This window comes from Penicillium diatomitis, assembly GCF_028827545.1.
Source record: "Penicillium diatomitis strain IBT 30728 chromosome Unknown utg000004l_segment0_segment0, whole genome shotgun sequence".
NCBI lineage: Eukaryota > Fungi > Ascomycota > Eurotiomycetes > Eurotiales > Aspergillaceae > Penicillium > Penicillium diatomitis.
Window position 1 is genome coordinate 1,451,177 of NW_026623176.1, and position 17,402 is coordinate 1,468,578.

Consider the following 17,402-nt stretch of genomic DNA (forward strand, 5'->3'; position numbering starts at 1 on the left):
CTGGCTATCCGAACTCAGTGCTAGAGCAAAGACTTTTTTTTGCGTTGCAGGATCTGGGTATAAGTATGGCGCAAAGTTGAAATGGTAACGCCAGTGACGCTTATACTTCATGGAAAGGCAGACGATATGTTCCAATACGAAGCTGTCAAAGAGTGAAAAAGGTTAGTTGAAGTATTTCCGATCATGATAGGCGATCTGCTGATGCAAACGCGGCCAGCATGTAAATTGAGGTTGTGGAATGGCGGTATGGAAGTATTATCAACAAGCCTCCATGATCCTCGAGACGAGGATTTGCTACAGAGAGTAGATCAAACATCAAACATAGACAATCAAAATGCAAGACTTTGTGAATGGCACGGCAGGAATCAAGTCCAGCCGAAAAAGCACTATTTTCAAACAAGGGGGCCATAATAGTGAGAAGAAATAGCTTGAACTACATGTTGGCCGAGGGGCTTGGGTCGGGAATATTCTCGTTCGGCTTGACCTGTTCAAGAACAGGAACCCGAATGGCGGACTTATCAGCGACGGGTGCCGGGATCGGAGAAGGTCCCGGTGTCCGTTCGCCCTTATTTTGGCGCTGGATAAGCCCGTTGGTGATGCCGAGGACAGAATCGACAATGACGGCGTCAATCCCTTCCGCAACTTGGTACTAAATGTTAGGAAAAGAGAGTTAACTTCAAGCACAGAGGCGACGTTCGAGATAGCTTTGGCTGTGTTTGTGAACTTACATCGACATTGGCCCCGTCGTTGTTGAGTGTACCGTAGGAAACACATACCAGGCCGGATTCCTTGACAATACGAACAAGACGTGGGCAAAGCACCAAAGGTTCAGCCTGAGAGACGATTCCCAGGAGGTTCCATCGAGACGCGAAACGAATGGCCTCCTGAAGACTGCTGGCGCGAATGTCGCCGACAGGAGAGGCACCGGCATCAGTCAAGAAGAGAACGGGAATCGAGGGCTGCTTGAATGACAACAAAAGACAAATGTCCGGATTGAAGCTCGAAAATAGAACATCCCTTCCACGGCCGAGATCATAGACCTTGGTGAGGATGGTGTCCACGAAGGAGTTCAACTCGACAGCGTAACTGTCCATTTCCTCTTCCTCGCTCTCATGGAGCATCGGATACTCTGGCGATCTTGGTTAGATCGTCGAAATGTAACTGTTCTTTGGATGGCAGAATATACTCACTCAACTCAATATTGAAACCCACAGGGTTCGGGATCTTCTTGAAAAGTTCCTCAAGGGTGGCAAACGGCGCCTGGATGTGTTCTCCACGAGTGTTGCCCTTGAAGCCCTTCTTTTTGAAATCACGTGTGTGCTTGATCTTCTCGGTCAACTCTGCCGGGTCGTACTCGGATCCTCCAACCGACATAGAACGTGGACGCGCGCCAAGGGTCGACGCTCCTTGCACATCAATACCACGGGGAAGTACTGTTCGCTGACGGCTCTTGCCTAGTTCCAAGAATTGGTCGAGGGTGAGTGTGTGCACCGGAGCATCGATGCCGGTCTCGCTGACCAAAAAGTCGTGATAGATGACAGGGACGTGGTCTTTGGTAAGTTGAACGTCAAATTCGACGTAAGAGGCACCCAAATTAGCGGCGGCGATGAATGACTGAATCGTATTCTCACCCAGCTGGAGCGATTTACGACTGGCCATGTTCTTGCCGAGACCTCGATGACCAATGACCATAGTGGAGCTCATGGATCGCCAGTAGGTCTGATTGCCAGTAATGGACATATTGGGATGCTTGAAAGGAGTGATGATCAAAAAGTTGAATGTCACCGACCCAATCACTTCCAAAGTGCTGGCAGCAACAATGGGAATAGTGGAATCACCCTTGAGCGTGATCCGATGAGAACTAACTTCAGGCTTGACGCTGGAGAGAAGGGCAACACCACGGCCGACGATTTGGTCCTTTGATCCCGAGTATGTGGGGACCAAATCAAAGAGGAGCCGGACCTTGCTCACATCGGTCGTGTGAAACACGATCGGCTCGGTGGAGATGTTCTCCTGAACGGGCAGGTCAATGACTTCGGGCTCGCCATGAGCACCGCTGGCGGTAATCACCATGGAAAGCGCGGTGTCCAACTGCGTGGCATGGGCGTTTTCCATTGGAATTTGATCCAGGCTCACGGTCTCCAGTGGCTTGCGCATATCCATTGTACCCAGACTGACCAGGACCATGGTCTCATCAGTGAGATAGCGATGGCCGAAGGATTTGATGGGCTCGGCATTTCGAAAATTGTTGCCCGACGTTGGGCCGGGAGTGTTGGACCGACGATCGGTCAAGGATGACTGGCTTGGAGGCGATGAGGATGCTGGGGGCGACCGTTCGGGGGGAACTGAGATGGGTTCGGGCTCGCGGGTGGGGAGACCGGGGCTCACTTGAGCAAGAGACCGAGCGATAGCCAAGTGTCCTCGCAGAGCAGCATGTTCCTTAGCTGTCCACCCGGAAGAATCAAAACGCTCCACATCAGCGCCCGCTTCGACGAGCAGTTTGGCCACACTCAAAGACCCGTCGACGCAGGCAATGAAGAGCGGTGTCCAAGCATAGGTGTTCTCGGCCAGCTCTGTGTCAGCTTTTTGGTCTTCGCTGCCCTCCAACAGAATGCGGGCACATTCATCGTGACCAAAACGAGCGGCAACGTGCAAGGCGGTCTCTCCCTGTTCGTCCTGATAATTGATATCGACCCCGGCGTTGACCAGCAACTGCACAATATCCACAAAGTTGGCCTTGGTGGCCAGTGCAAGTACGGCAGAGGATTTGGGACATTGCTTGCGCACTCGATTCCCCGCAGCGTGGGTTTCTTTCCAATTCTCAGCTTCCAAGAGATAGCGGGTGGTCATCGGGTGACCACCCACCACACTCAAGTGCAATGGAGCCCAGCCGTCGTTGTCTTGCCATGGAGTACCGTCAATACCCTCGCTCACGTCAAACATGTCCCACGCTTTCAAACGCTCGATGATCACCTCGCAGACATCTTTGAAACCATACTGAGCGGCGTAATGAAGGGGAGTGCGACCCGAAAGATCTTTTGCGAGCAATGACCGCCGCTGGTCGGGGCGCATTACGTCAAGTAAGTGTTGGAGGAGGTTGACCGCCGGCTCCGCACGTCCAAGCTGCTGGGACAAATCGGCTTCCCTGAGCACCGATCGTGGAGGTTGGAGGGTTGGGGGCGCTGCGGGCGTGATGTATCGACTGGTCTCGGGAGGGAAATCAAGGACCAAAGACGCGGTGGGCTCCGAATCACCGGTCGACTGAACCCGCCCCATCGAGATGACCAGACGGTGGAGGCAGCTTCGCCGGTTGATGTCATCGTCCTCGTCCAGGGTGTCAACTTGAGGCAAGAGAGCGGACAGGCACTGGCGAGCGCGGTGAACGATGGCTCGTTGAATCAGTGCCTTCAACACCTTGGGAACCAAGCCTTCGCCTGCATCCTCGGCAGCAGCTTTCAAAGTCTCGAGGAGCTCCAGTAAAACGTGAACGTCGTCCTTGCGCAAAGCCTCGTCCACTGATGTCACGACCTCTCTCGGCAGATTCAAGTAAGGTCGCGTGGGACCCCGTTTGAGCGACAGGGACGAATGCGTCGAGCTGGCATCGTCAGCTCGCTTCTCGTCTGCCTTGGACTGTTCTGTGATGACTGCCATCCAGCCATTGATGCGCTCCTGGGCCTTGACAGCGCGCAAGTTGGTCGCAAAAGGCATGGGATCGACCTTGGTCTCCAGGTAGCGCTTCTGAGCCTGTATGCCGACTTTTTTGTCCAATTTCTTGGTGATTTTCACAAAGCCTCGGCGATTGACTTCCCCATACCATTGTATGCGTCGCAGATGGTATCGCAGATCGAGCAGGGCCTCTCGCAGGTCGTGGCGATCCTCCACTTCCAGGCGATGGCGACCGTCCATTGAGTAGCCATAGCGATCCTCCAGCAGTTTCAGCCGACGGGCATACTCGGCGTACTTCTTGTTGTAGAAGTAATCGACATCCTCGACATTGCGATCCAGAGAGTAGAAGAAACCTATCAATTATCAACTTTGATGCCCCGAATGCTGTCGCCATCACGCGCGTGTGCAAGTGCGCGCTTTGGTTGAGGGCGATTGCGGGCATGACGACTCACCGGCTAAATCGGGTTCCTGGCCGGCTTTGATCTGCTCGGCGGCGGACTTGATAAGTTTCTTCAACGCCTTATACTTGATGTACGAGGCACTCCATTCAGGCACAGTGAATTGGGACAGATTGCGGCCAAACTTCATACTGGGCGCCGCCGAAATTCACGTCGAATGCCCAGATAGACCTAGAATGCTGCAGCCTGAGAAGAAAAGACTAGTAGAAAAAAAATGGTTAAGACCCGATTCCTTTGGACTTGACTTTTGGATCGTGAACTCGAAATTCCACCGCCCGGAGTTAATTTTGCCACCGAGGCACCGCTGGTCTCCACTCCGAAGTTGACACGATGTATGGACGAGTGATTCTTTCTTTGTTGAGAGTAGTTCACTGGCGCAGAGGCCACTGAAGCCGTAGTCAGGTAAATGGATGCACACGGGCGAGGAACAGAGAAGAAGCCATGAGGAGGGAAGAGGGAAGAGGTACAGTATTTCAGGGGAAACGGGCAATTGACTGGCGCAACACGTCTACAGCAACAAGCAGGCCCGGACAATTGGACCAAAGCAATCATCAAATGACTGAGTGGAGAGATGCTTACAGACCCGTACCTGGAGGACGTGAAAGTGGAGCCGGGAGGAGAAGGCTCGTGGGCCACCGACGGAGAATCAAACAGGTCGCTCTGGCGCATTCACAAGGTGACCCGGTGCAGCGGTGAAGGCACCCAGGAGGCTAAGAGGAGCGACTGTGTCTCCGCTGTTGAGCACCGGGTGACACTTCGCTTCTACGGACTTGGTCCGTTGAACGGTGCCGGGTGTGAAGTGTAGGGATGAATCGCAGTCATGGGAAAGTCGGAACTTCAGGTGGACCAAAGCGCGTCATTCTGCATCCCACGAGGAAGAGGTAATGGCCTAGAATGGATCGGAGGGGGCCCGAACGCACCCAGCAGTGAAAGCAACAGTGGACGTACTGTGCAGACGACTCATCGACACGCAATATGGCACACCCAGGGTCGATTGTCCCTCCTGAACGCGGGCGTGGCCATCATGATGACTTGAGGAAGAGATTCCAGAAGGGCTGAGATCGAACGGGCGGCATGTGTGCGTAGAGCCGCAGCGGTGATTTGTCGATCCGGGGAGAAGAGCGGTATGGTCCAGTGGGGCTTTTTTCCAGATGGAAATTGAATGTACTTGCCTCAATGCCTACTACTTTGTACTTTGCAGTTGTTTTGAGTACCTCCTGCTTAGTCTACGACGTAGATCTTGATTTCATGCATGATATCCAGTGGGTATGGTATGCAGCAGCAGGACTCCCAGTCTGTTTTCTACGGTGAATGTGCTCCCGTCACATGATTTGGCTATCCTTGAAGAGAATCGTAGGAAAAGTGACAGTGAGAAAAGCCCGGTGAAGCTAATGCACGGTCAACTCTATTCTGGTACATGCATGCTACGCCACAGTAGTACAGTAGGACTAGTACTGCGGTAGTAGTGGATTTCACCATGCTACTGGTAAAACTTGAAGTACTTGGAGTACCACATCGGTAGTGAGTGTACTAGGTTACTACCTTCTGAGTATGACCGACAGCTTCTGAGCCTACGACTACTAGTAGTCTAGTACTACTACTACAGTACATGAGTACAGCACCGCTCTGGATCCCGTGATCAACCGGGTCTGCCAGAGTCAGCGTGGAGTAACGTAATATTAAGAGGTCGATATTAACGAAACTGTTTAGTTACTCATGCAAACATTCCAGCAACTACACAGTAGGTATCCTCTGGAGGGCTTCGGTCCATGTTCAGGCCCAGTGGCAGTAATATCCTTGAATTAGTCAGTCAGTTCACCTCCCGTTTCTTGTCAGTATCCATGTCCATCGCTCCAAGGTTCGATGGTGCTTTGTCTGACTGGTCAGAGATAAAACACCAGGTGTGATTCATAGGTCTGAGCACAAAGGAATGAGGGCTTGTCGGGGATGCCGATACCTTAAGCTGCTCAACCACTGGCATTCCGTATATCTTTCATATTCTTCTCTTGATAGTGCTTTGTTGGGAGAGTAGTAGTATGCTCAGATGCTGCCTGTTGATCACCTCAACGGATCGCATAGTATGTAGGTGCCGCGCTGGGGTACTCGCAGGCGGTGGCTGCTTCAACCGGTGGCCTCGTGACCTCGACTCGAGGAGCCTCCACCGGAACTGAGTAGGTGTACAAACTGTCTTGACCATGACTCGAGCAAGGAAAGTGTGTGTACTCATGTACTGTGTAGCACGTTGAGCGATGGGTAAATCATCATGTTAGGGGGGGGGGGGGACACGGTTGGTCAACCTGGTTAAGCGCACACGTCTTGTGACCTCGAGATATCTTCCCCCTCCCCCCTTGTCGGGACTTTTAATTGCTATGGTGCGACTGCGAGCTACTTCAAAGCTATGAGCAATGATAAAAATCTTTGGAATCGTTTCAGTGGAAGTCCTTCCCGATCTCCATCTCACATTCTCCTTCCCTCCTGACATGCACTTCAAACCGGGCGACGCCTCATGTGACCCCACCGAACTTGCGGTGGAGCCTTGCCTGCATACTAGTCGCTAAGTCAGTAAGTTAGTCTGCGCCTGCATCTTCCCCAGATTTCCTTCTCGAGGCTTACTACACCTTTCAACCTGCTCATACAGGAAGTGCGCCCTTGCAATGGTCCACATTCTCGGCAGGACTCCTGTGCTGCAGCTTTCAACTTTGCTCTCAATATTGTGCATAGTCATACACATTGATCTCTGAAGAAGTTTCCTCCGGACCAAATGCCCTTCGAGACATTGTCTAAAGTGATCATTTGGGGGGGCCGAAGACCGCTCTATTGTGGAAAACAGGGGCCTCTACCTAGTCTGACAGTAAATCGGAACACATAGCCAGTCCCCGCTTGCGCAAATAGCTACGGCCACCCCAGAGCTTTCAGAGCGCTGCATTTGCAACGAAGGTTTTCTGTCGTGCCTCACAGGGGCTTCAAATTGACCGCCAATTGATCTCGATCTACAGGAGCAACTTGGGTTGTGGCTCACAAATCAGTTTGACATCAATTGCTTCTGAAGCATCTGATGGCCGCGGAAAGAATCAGTTGCCACCAGCCAGATTCCCCGAGTGCGCACCACGATTAGCCCAATTACAGTGCAAGATGACCACAAACTCATAAAAGTCATGGTATTGAAGATGTAGAAAGTCCTCGCAGAAAAGACTAGGAATGGCAGAGCGGGCAAAAATCCTTCCATGTCGAAAGCCGGAAGAGAGAAAAAGCAAGCACAAGCAATAGAAGAGAAGAAGAAGAAGAAAAAGAAGAAGAAGAAAAAGAAGAAGAAGAAACACAAATCGCTCAACTCGGTAATGTTGCTCGTGACTCCAACGGCGGGGTATTCGTGAAGCCCCCCTTTTACACAAACAAGGTCTGACTGGAAAAAGCAAAAAGCAAAAAGCAAAAATAAACAACAATAGAAAGACCCACAGACCAGAGACACCAGCAGGAACACCAAAAGCAAGATGCAGAAAACTCCTCGATGATCAGACGCCTCACCCAAAAAAAGAACAGGACTCCAAAGTGCCAGGATCCCCAAGAAAATGCATGAATCATCGCAGTATTGACCGTCAAGATGCTCAGCCAGATAACCCCCCGGTATTCAGAGAGGGCAAAGAGCATGGAACCAAAACTGGCTCAGCACTTCGAGGGTTGCACCAAAGGCTTCAACGCCTCAACTCCAGTCTGGATGATAGCGGGGTTGGACGTCTTTTTAAGACAAGTGGTCAGAACCTCAACGCCCTCTGCCGAACGGACAGCGGCTCTGGCACGCTCGCCAATGTCGCCCGAGGCCGTGGTGAGGTTTTGAAGACACACAACACCTCGGTGGACCAGAGCATCATCCTCGTCTTGACAGAGACCAATGAGCAGTTCAACTCCACCAGGTCTTTCTAGAACGGCCGCCACCGCCGCGTCAAACTCGGTCAGCATAGCAATGGCACCCCCTGCCGCACGCCGAGTGGCCGTGTCGTCTGCATCGGTAAGAGCGAGCATGATGTGAAGTCGTTGAGAAGCTCTCTTCGTAGCATCGGCAAACTTGATGATGCCGGATTCACAGGTCATCAGGTTGCATACCAGTTCACAAGCAGCCCGCTGCACACGAGAGTTACTGGACAACAGCAGCTCTTCAATGACCGACCAGCCCTCGCGCACAATCAACTCCGCCGGGGAATCATCACGTGGGTAGGATGCCAGATTGGTCAAAGCAAGAAGACTCTCAAAGATGGGCAGAAGATCACGAGGCTGGTCCACAGAGATCGTAGCGCCACCAGGGGAGGCCAGAAGTGAAAGCAATGGTCGAACAGGAGAGGTCGCCTGAGGGAATCCCGTCGATGGGAATATGTGTGAAGGATCGACCGAGATCAGAATTCTAGCCAATGCGTGAGAGGCGTTCCGGGTTGTTTCGTAGGCTGTGTTGGATTGGGTGGGCTTCGTGATGGAAAGACTCAGCAGCAGCTTGATTGCGCCTTGTTGAGCCAACGCTCCTCGCGATTTGGTTCTCCGTGCAAGGGCCAACATGATCTTGGCGGTCAAGTCGTGGACAGACGGAGAGGCGAGTCGGCCACACTCGCTAAGGAGTGCCATAACCCCGGCATCAATCAACGCCCCGCACCGATCAAGCACTGCCTCATCTTCGTCACGGGGATCAGTAGGAGCGCGCGCGTGCCCGGCAGAAGCATCGGCGTACTTCTTCAGCTGGGACATCTTCTTCTGCTCCTCGGACATGGCGGGAAGAAATTGGGTGAGATTGGAAAGGATCACAAGACCACCATATAATACGGAAGACTCGCTGGTTTGTTGTTTCAAGACGCTGATCAAACTGCACAGAAACTGAGGGTCCTTGGCAATTTGATCTTTGACCGAGGGCTCGACAGACGAGTAAGCCAGACCCTCCACGGCGTGCGAAATGTTTTCAACCTTGGATTCAGTCATTAGTCCCTTAAATCTTTGCACCAAGTCCGTGACTCCTGCAGTCTCCTCCTGGGCCTCACCATTCTTGGTCGCGGACTGGGTGGGTTCGGAGGCGCGAATCTTCGCCAGCACCACCGCAGCCAGCTCCGAGCCCTCGTCACTTCCATTGGTCAAAGTATGCGACAACCAGTCCGAGAAATTCTTTGCAACATATTCCCGGCAGGCTCGATCGATGCAAGCGGCATTCAGCAAGTCCAAGATGGAGACTTCGACTCTTTTGCGAGTGGCGTCCCGAGTCACGAGGGGGCCCAAAGCCTTGGTGAACTCTTCGGACAAGAAGATACCCGCCGCGGCACCAGGAGCTACTGGGAAAACCGCAGCGACGGCAGAGAAGGCGATGATCAGGTCATTCAGTCGACCTTTGGCGATTTTGGCGTTGATCAAAGTGCTGAACTGCTTTTCACCGGTCTCCTTGGCCACGTCCAGGTACTTGGCAGTAGCCAAGGTAGCCTGGCTGCGCAGCTCCAGAGGGAGTCGACTGTCCAGAGAGGTCAGAATGACCTCGAACTCCTCCTCATCGACCAAATGCTGCAAGCGGCTTGCGTCGACCGCCAGCAGTCGCGTAATTCCCTTCAAAGCGCGACCGTCGAGGTCGTGGCCGGATTCCATCAATTTGGCCAAGAATAGCTGAAAGAGTTCACTCTCGCAGTGGAGACGCTTGTCCTCGCAGGGCCAGACTTGCGGGTCCAAGACCACTGTGTCGAGACACACCGCGGCGCCGTCTCCGCGATCATAGATTTCGTCGAAGAAAGTCGTCACGGAGATCTGAAGTTGATCGGAGAAGTATTGACGAACGCTGACATTTTGGCGGACCAGTCCCGAGATGATCTCGTCTTGGATTTCTGAAAGTGACTGCGCCCGCTGATCGAGAAGAAGTTTCAGCGCCTCCAAGGCGACATTCTCGGGAGGCTTCAGGCCATCAGTGCGGAGGTAGGCTGCGGCATCTTTTCCGGCGATCTCGTCCTTGCGAGCTGTGTACCGGCGGCAGAGGTCGAGGAGCGGGTGGCCACTTTCTTCTTCCTGTTGGATTTTAAGGAGAGCGGCCTTCACGGCGGTGTTGTCCTTTGAAATGCACAACGCCTCTCTCAGATTTCGGGAGGCGGCCTACAGGGAGAAGAATCGATCAGACTCTCGTTTGATTCTTCACGAACCTCTTCCGGGTTGACTTACATCGCGGTGACCAGCATCGAACAGCTCGACAGCCTCCCGTGCCAGGTGAACAGCGCGCTCTTCGCCCGTTGCTTGAACCATTGCCGTGATGGCGCGGGGAGCACGCTGCAAGAAAGGGTCTGGAAGAGTGACTTCGGTTCCGGCGTTGGGGGAGAAGTGAAGGTTTCGAAGAAACTCGAGAATCGCGTTCGTCTTTTTTGAACACGTCTGCTGGAAGCTCGCAGTGGTTTTTTTTTTCTGCCGTTCGGAAAATGGAGGGGGAGGAGGGCCGCGGATAAAGTGGAGATAAGTGTAGCAGGAATAGAGGAGACACAAAGATGAGTGTGGCACTAAAAGCACCAAGTGTCGAGCGGGAGGAGGACCGCAGGTTTTATCAGATCCACGGAGCCGCGAACGTGTCTTTGGAGAGATGAAGGTTGAAGAAGCCACGTCAAGCAGGCCTGGAAGTTTGAAAGAGAGGTGAGAGCAACATCGACACTTCCTGCCGATTTGCGTCGATCTTTCAATGATTTATTCTTGGCCCACTTGGCTTTGGGATTTACAGATTGCAGATTGCCGGGAGGGAGGACGTATACATCAAATGGGACGAACAATGCATCCTGCATGGTGTATTACCAGACCCATTACGGAGGTCGGTATTGCGGGGCCCCCTCCAGGTGTGGCAGGGATGGATTCATTGGATTGTGATTGCTTCGGCATAATCAAGCCACGATACGCCATACGCCGATACGGCACTGCCATTACCATACGAGACTGAAAGTTTGGCACCGTCGGTGCTTTGGCCCCTTACTGTAGTTATCTCCGAGGCCATCACTACTAACTTAGTACTGCACCTTGGACGGGATCTCTGGTCAACTGGTGCTTTGATCCGCGGCGTCCGCCTCCCTCCCATGTCTGACCGTCCTCGATTACCACGATGGTGTAATTTACGCCACATTTCCAATTCGCCCTATCAGTCATCGCTGATTCGTGCCCTGCTGGCGGTAATACTATTACTGCCACCAATGCTCATTATCAATCGCCGTGATAAGACCAACCACAACGGCGCCTGTCATCACGTTGCCCGATAACCACAACTTAGAATCATACTGGAACAGTGGAAACTGGAAACCCTGGCCGCGGCTTCTCGACGAGTCGACGACTCGACAGTCATACCGGCCTGGTCTCCCCCGGATCTGCTCAACTCGTCAGCTCTGACTCTGCATGATCAGCTGGGCGCAGTTGATAGGTCTCTGAGTTGCATGTACAACGTCACTGACTGGACCTCCAGGAAGGGGAGGGCCCGAGGGCGACACTCATAAATGGGCGGTCGAGCGCGAACGACGCGAGCCACGGTGACCATCCTGGCAGGATGAGCTAAACGCGGTACAAGTCCCGACGGCCCGATTAGTCCGTCCAAACCGGAGACGTCAAGGAACACAACCCTTCTCCGTCCATCCTGGATAAGTTGATACCCATTTGACGTGCTGATTCGAGGAAGTTCGTAGCGAGCCTTTGCCAAGCATTAACCTTAAACAAGATGTATCTTCCCCCCGTTGGTCTATGGAATACGGAGACTTTGGATAGGGTCTCCTGTGTTTATCCACAGGCGCATGCCCTTGAATTTACATTCGACTAAGCATACTGTATAGTGTATAGTACATACTACATAAAAGCTGCTGGATTTCCGAGTCGGACTTATGCAGGCGTGATAATCTGAATAATCTCAGGCAAAATGCCAAGAGGACTTCATTCCGGAAACATGGAAGACAGTATTTTGGCTCTGAGTAAAGTGTCCTGGGTCCGAGTCGGCGAGTACCATCATATAGGTGTACTTCGTCTGCTGAATAGTGCATCACTGCACTTCCGCACACCGCACAGCCATACACTCCTCCCCAACCATCGTCCCGACTCCCCAGCCTTGGCCATGGGCGTTCCGTGTCGTACTAAGATTGATACACACGGCCGGATGGACATGAATCGTTTAGGCTAGCCATTGACCCGATGAAACATCAAATGGCACCCTGAGGCTGGGCGCACATCGTCTGTAGTAACTCCTAAGCACTGAAGCAGTAAGCACTGGAGTGATCTTGGACATATCAACCAGCCCAGGGATCGGGAATTACAAGTTGAAATGGAAGTTCCATCCGTTTGCTTCCACGGGCACTTACTGCCGTGGGAACTCAGACTCCGTTTCAAAGCCTGTATCGAAGCCTATTAGCCTAGTCCCGACAAAAGAATAATCTCAAGCTTGCCATTGGAAGTCTACGACTCCGCCTACATGAAAGTGGAAGTGCCCACTGCCCAATATTGTAATAAATGAAGAGCGCTCAATGGACCTCCCTCCACGAACAAACCAAGCAGCCCCAGTCCAGCCCAAGGATATGTTTTCCAGGATACTACTAACGCGAGCATGTCAATTGAAAAATCTCACAATCCTTAAGCTAACGTCTTGTGTGGCACAGTATTCGTGTCTTAGCGAAGAGATCCAGAAAAAACATTTTACTTTTTTTTCTTTTGTTTCTACCAAGATCAAGGCTGCCAGTGCCAGGTATGTAGATTGTAGACGGTAGACCGCAAGAGTAGTAAGTTCGGCGCTCGGGCAAGTGCCCCGGGAATCATGGAACGGATGATGTGGGAGAACTCGTCGAGAGATGATCGGCGCTATCACCTCGTGACCGTCTTTGATCTTTATCTTATCGTGAAGCTTGTCTCACCCATCACGATCGCTAGTTACTTCTTGTGATCCAGATGGCATCATGAACTCCGTCGATGCATCTGAGCACTACGAGCTCAATGCAACAGGTATCAAGCCTCTCGCCGGTCTTCAAGTTCATCCTCATTGATCGTTACTGACCGAAGCCATAGAACTCGCTCCCTCACTGCTCACTATCGTTCTCGATACCAATCCACACGCCTGGGCCTCTCTCGAGAGCTCCCTCCCGCTCACCAAAGCCGTCGCCAACCTCCTCGTCTTCATCAATGCCCACCTCGCGTGCAATTACGCCAATGAAGTCGCAGTTGTCGCCTCTCACACTACAAAAGCTACCTGGCTCTACCCTGTACACGATGACGATGTCTCTCAGCAACAACCAGCAGACGCAGACGGGGACGTCGCAATGAACGGTGAAAATGGAACCGGCTCACAGACGAACAAATACCGACCATTTCGCATGGTCGAAGAACGAGTCACACAAAGATTGAAACAACTCCTGGACTCGACAAATAGCGACGATCTACGCGGTAACACATCCACCATGCTCGCGGGGGCTCTGACGCTGGCTCTCAGCAACATCAACAGGCAGACCATCGCCTGGGCTGAGAAGCACGGCGGTGCAGACCTCGAAGACGCCGCTGGCGATGGGGGCACTGGTGGTGGTAATGCAGGCAGCACTGGACCAGGGCGGTACTCTGCATCCAACGACGAGGAGCGTCTCCAAAGCCGGATTCTCATCGTCTCGGTCAGCGGGTCAAGTGACTCGGCGCATCAGTATATCCCGGTGATGAACAGCATTTTCGCCTGTCAGCGATTACATATCCCCATCGACGTGTGCAAATTGAGCGGCGATGCGGTCTTCTTGCAGCAGGCCTGCGACGCGACAAAGGGCGTCTACATGGCACTCTCTGAACCACGCGGCCTGTTACAATATCTGATGATGGCGTTTCTTCCCGACCAGCGCTCGCGGAAACATCTCGTTCTACCGACGCGCGTGGATGTGGATTTCCGAGCGGCGTGCTTTTGCCATCGGCGGGTCGTGGACATCGGATATGTCTGCTCTATCTGTCTCAGTATTTTCTGCGAGCCACCTCCTGACAACGAGTGCCTGACCTGCGGGACTCCTCTCGACGTGGGTGATTTCGGCTCGAAACCGGCCCTCATTCCAAGAAAAAAGAAGAAAAAGAAGCGTGTGAACGGGACCTCCACGGTCGGCACGCCAATGTCAACGGGGACTCCACCTCCTGGCTTCGGCTGAGGTGAAATGAACCACTGAGGAAGTAGACCAAGAACAATTCCCCTGATTTTGACACCACCCCTCCTATCTTCGCTAGATTCGAGGAACTGGATTCCTGCCTCTATCAGGCTGACGCTATGACGCAATGAAACGAATTCTCAAGTCTTGTGGTATCAGTTTGTGAAAATTCCCCAGATTACCTAGAGATCGCGTGGAAATCGACGTATGCCCTGTAATCAAGACGCTGTAACAAGCAAGCACGCTGAGTGCAGGCCCATGCTACGGCAAACACAAGGAGATCATGAACGATTGGGATTTGAGCACCGATCAGAGCGATGTACAGCACTGATATAGGTAGGGCAGTGGAAAAACGTATCAGTCATGCTCGTCGTTCAGAAACACATTACAGCCCCATCAGTCATAGAGGACTGTCGGTATCAGTAACCCAGAAACAACCCGCGAATAAACAATTGAATACCCCGACATTATGCTGACAACTTGAACTTCGCCACGACATAGACAAACAGGCTATTATTCTGCCACAAGCAAATTGAGACCCGGCAGGTGAATCAGGTTCGGGGAACGCTATCTGGGATCCTTCCAAAAGCGGGCGGCGGTCGCCTTGTCTCTCAATCAAAGTTCTGTGTTTGAAGTCGGATTCCAGCTCTAATGGTGGCATGCAAACATGGTCATAATTAGCCTCAGTCAAGGCATCTCGGAGGCCGGTGTGACTTACGCAGGATACTCGAAGTAAAGCCCTCCCAAAGCGGTAGCTCCAGATCGTGTGATTCGAGACATAAGACAAGAAGGCTCCTCGTCGGAGCTTGACATTGACGCAAGCGCCTGCAGAATTCGGTCAGCGTCACTTCCACCAAACAGCATATGTGGTGACTGACAAAAGAGTCGCTACTATGGGCGAAGATGAACGAGATGCCTTCAATGTCTTTCTTCACAGACATGATACCAATCGAGCCCTCGATCTCGGTATTGATGAGAGCAGGGTGACCTGACGTTATCCATGTCAACACTTCTTGTGTTCATTAGTGTTTTAGTGAATATGGGAGACATACCATGGTAATCATGCTTGATCATGTCGGCGAGGGCCTCCTCCTCGCACACGCTCACGAGGTGTCCTTCACTGTCCTTGCATTGGGAGTAGTAAATCCGTCTAGCGGCAGTACTGGCAGCGAGGGTGGAGGCAATATGCTCTCCAGTGCCCGAGGTACAGGTAGCCACGGTGGTCTTATCAGGATCAGCTGGGTTAGCAGGAAGCACATAAGTGCCAATGCCAACAAGAGCGGCTGGACCAACTCTGCCTCGATGTTTCATGCCGATGCCTCCAGAAGACGATCCCGCGGCGATATTACCGAGGTTGTCAACTGCGATAACCCCCACAGTATCTGTGATCTTGTCATTGTTGTCAGTTTTTGGGTCCATCAAGTTTCCAAGGTCCACGCGAGAATTGGCTTGATCGTCCTTCGGGGGAGCATTCTGCTGATACGCCGTAGGGTCGCTCTGCATATTCAACGGAAGGTCAGTTGACAATGAAGAGCGTGGGCGAAATGGATGGGCTTGTTACCTTGTGGTCAGCCGAAGCCGACTCCGAACACTCCTGTGAGCTTCCAGACACGACCTCAGGTGATTCGGAATGGAACCCGCTGCCATGGCCATCTGAGTCTTCTGGACTTTCCGGACGACCAATTCGAGTAGATCCATTCCCGTGCACACGTGAGTCACAAGATGCAGGAGAAACTCTTTCTGTGTCGCTCTCCGGGATGTCAGTTTGGTCCAAGGTACGGATGCCGGGGCGACGAATCCATTTCAGAAATTTCTTGCGCTTGCCACTGTCGGGGTTCTTTGATTCAAAAGCTGCAACATCCTTGCACCAGGTCTCGTGGCGAGCTCTAGGCCCAGGAGCAATGAGATGCTCAGGGTCGACAAGAAGGAGGCCATTATCCCAGGCAAAATCAGCGGCCCCTTGACCCACGAGGAGGTTGGGTGGAATACGAGAAATTCCTGGAGCGGAGTGGGCTTGATCATAGATTTTGCGTGCCAGCATGATTGGGTTTTTGACAGCTATGTGACGGATTAGCCAAGTTTCCTCGGCAGGACAGAGGATTTGAAAGGAGAGAAGTCTTACTAGGAACCGCTCCACAAGCTCCGCTTCGTCCGAAATGATCGACAATAGTGGCATCACCTTCCACTTCTCCAGAGGCAGTGAGGTTACTACCATAGCCGGAATTTGTGACAGGGGTGTCCTCAAATGTCATGATGGCCACTTCCACAGCATCAACTGCAGTGCCGCCACTGCGCAGAATGTTCATTCCAGCTTCGGCCGCACTAAGAGTGAGATCAGTCAGTTATTGTTCCGGCCAATGCGTACCAGTAGTACATACTTTTTGCAGGCCTCTAAGTGCATTTCTTCGTTATCGTGCGAGTGGTAGCCAGCGCCGGCGTGCACGAAGATAGCATAAAGATGTTCGGTCTGCCGATGGTTGGCCATGCTGGGCCTGTGACCTGAGAAATCTCTTGTCAAGGCAATGTATTGTGACGCAGAATGAGTGACAGTAACCAGGAAATTTTACGCCTTGGGCAAGGCCAACAATCGACAGGCTGGGTCAGAAGTGAGGGTTGTTGAGTTGCAGCCCCTCCGAAGATTTTCAAAGTGATGGACTTAAATCAAAATTCACACCCTTTGAAAGCGTCGCAAAGGAGTGCAAGCGATGCGATAGGGTACTTGTCTGTAGTCAGGTGTGAATGATGTTTTTGAACCGATACAAGAAAGCGTTGTGTTTGGTAGTATTCAACGATGGTTTTTTTCAGACCGGAATGAGAGTGTGCTGTTTGGGATGCAAAATAGTAACACGAGAAAAAGATCATAACAAACAGGTGGTACCAGGTATAGACGATAAGACGATAACGATAAACGAGGACGCGTTCTGTTCAGATTGAACAAGACGTGGTGAAGCAAACCAATTGTTTGTTGATGTGTCGTGAGGCACTCGGTCATTATGGTGAAGCCATTGCTCTGTCGCTCCTTCCACTTCTGTTCTGATCAGTTGGAACTACTACAGGGGAAGATACGGCAATAACGTAAGTGCCTGCAATGGAAAATCTCACAGACTGATCGTATCCTGATCTTGGATGATGCAGTCATTAGATGGCTTGAAACTCGACT

General features: G+C 52.2%; 5 protein-coding genes across 5 annotated transcripts; 2 read left to right on the forward strand and 3 right to left on the reverse strand.

The window, feature by feature from the left end:
* Positions 1 to 433: 433 nt before the first annotated feature.
* On the reverse strand, positions 434 to 4,254 carry N7539_003796 (glycerophosphocholine phosphodiesterase; the record flags this gene model as incomplete). The annotated part of the gene is made up of 4 exons (XM_056933398.1): positions 434 to 649; positions 729 to 1,129; positions 1,191 to 4,019; positions 4,119 to 4,254. The coding sequence occupies 4 exons, from the start codon at positions 4,252 to 4,254 to the stop codon at positions 434 to 436; spliced, it is 3,582 nt and encodes a 1,193-aa protein (XP_056790939.1).
* A 441-nt stretch (positions 4,255 to 4,695) lies between these two features.
* Positions 4,696 to 4,929, forward strand: N7539_003797 (uncharacterized protein; the record flags this gene model as incomplete). The annotated part of the gene is made up of 1 exon (XM_056933399.1): positions 4,696 to 4,929. One exon carries the CDS (start codon positions 4,696 to 4,698, stop codon positions 4,927 to 4,929), a length of 234 nt encoding a protein of 77 aa, XP_056790940.1.
* Positions 4,930 to 7,787: 2,858 nt separating this feature from the next.
* N7539_003798 (UNC45-central domain-containing protein) lies at positions 7,788 to 10,373 on the reverse strand (the record flags this gene model as incomplete). Its single annotated transcript, XM_056933400.1, has 2 exons — positions 7,788 to 10,226; positions 10,293 to 10,373. The coding sequence occupies 2 exons, from the start codon at positions 10,371 to 10,373 to the stop codon at positions 7,788 to 7,790; spliced, it is 2,520 nt and encodes an 839-aa protein (XP_056790941.1).
* Positions 10,374 to 13,030: 2,657 nt separating this feature from the next.
* On the forward strand, positions 13,031 to 14,245 carry N7539_003799 (TFIIH/NER complex subunit TFB4; the record flags this gene model as incomplete). Its single annotated transcript, XM_056933401.1, has 2 exons — positions 13,031 to 13,076; positions 13,140 to 14,245. 2 exons carry the CDS (start codon positions 13,031 to 13,033, stop codon positions 14,243 to 14,245), a joined length of 1,152 nt encoding a protein of 383 aa, XP_056790942.1.
* A 717-nt stretch (positions 14,246 to 14,962) lies between these two features.
* Positions 14,963 to 16,727, reverse strand: N7539_003800 (threonine aspartase 1; the record flags this gene model as incomplete). The annotated part of the gene is made up of 6 exons (XM_056933402.1): positions 14,963 to 15,067; positions 15,121 to 15,254; positions 15,295 to 15,739; positions 15,804 to 16,300; positions 16,365 to 16,564; positions 16,621 to 16,727. Coding segments are annotated over 6 exons (1,488 nt in total), but the record flags the coding sequence as incomplete, so codon positions are not given.
* Between the last annotated feature and the right edge of the window lie 675 nt (positions 16,728 to 17,402).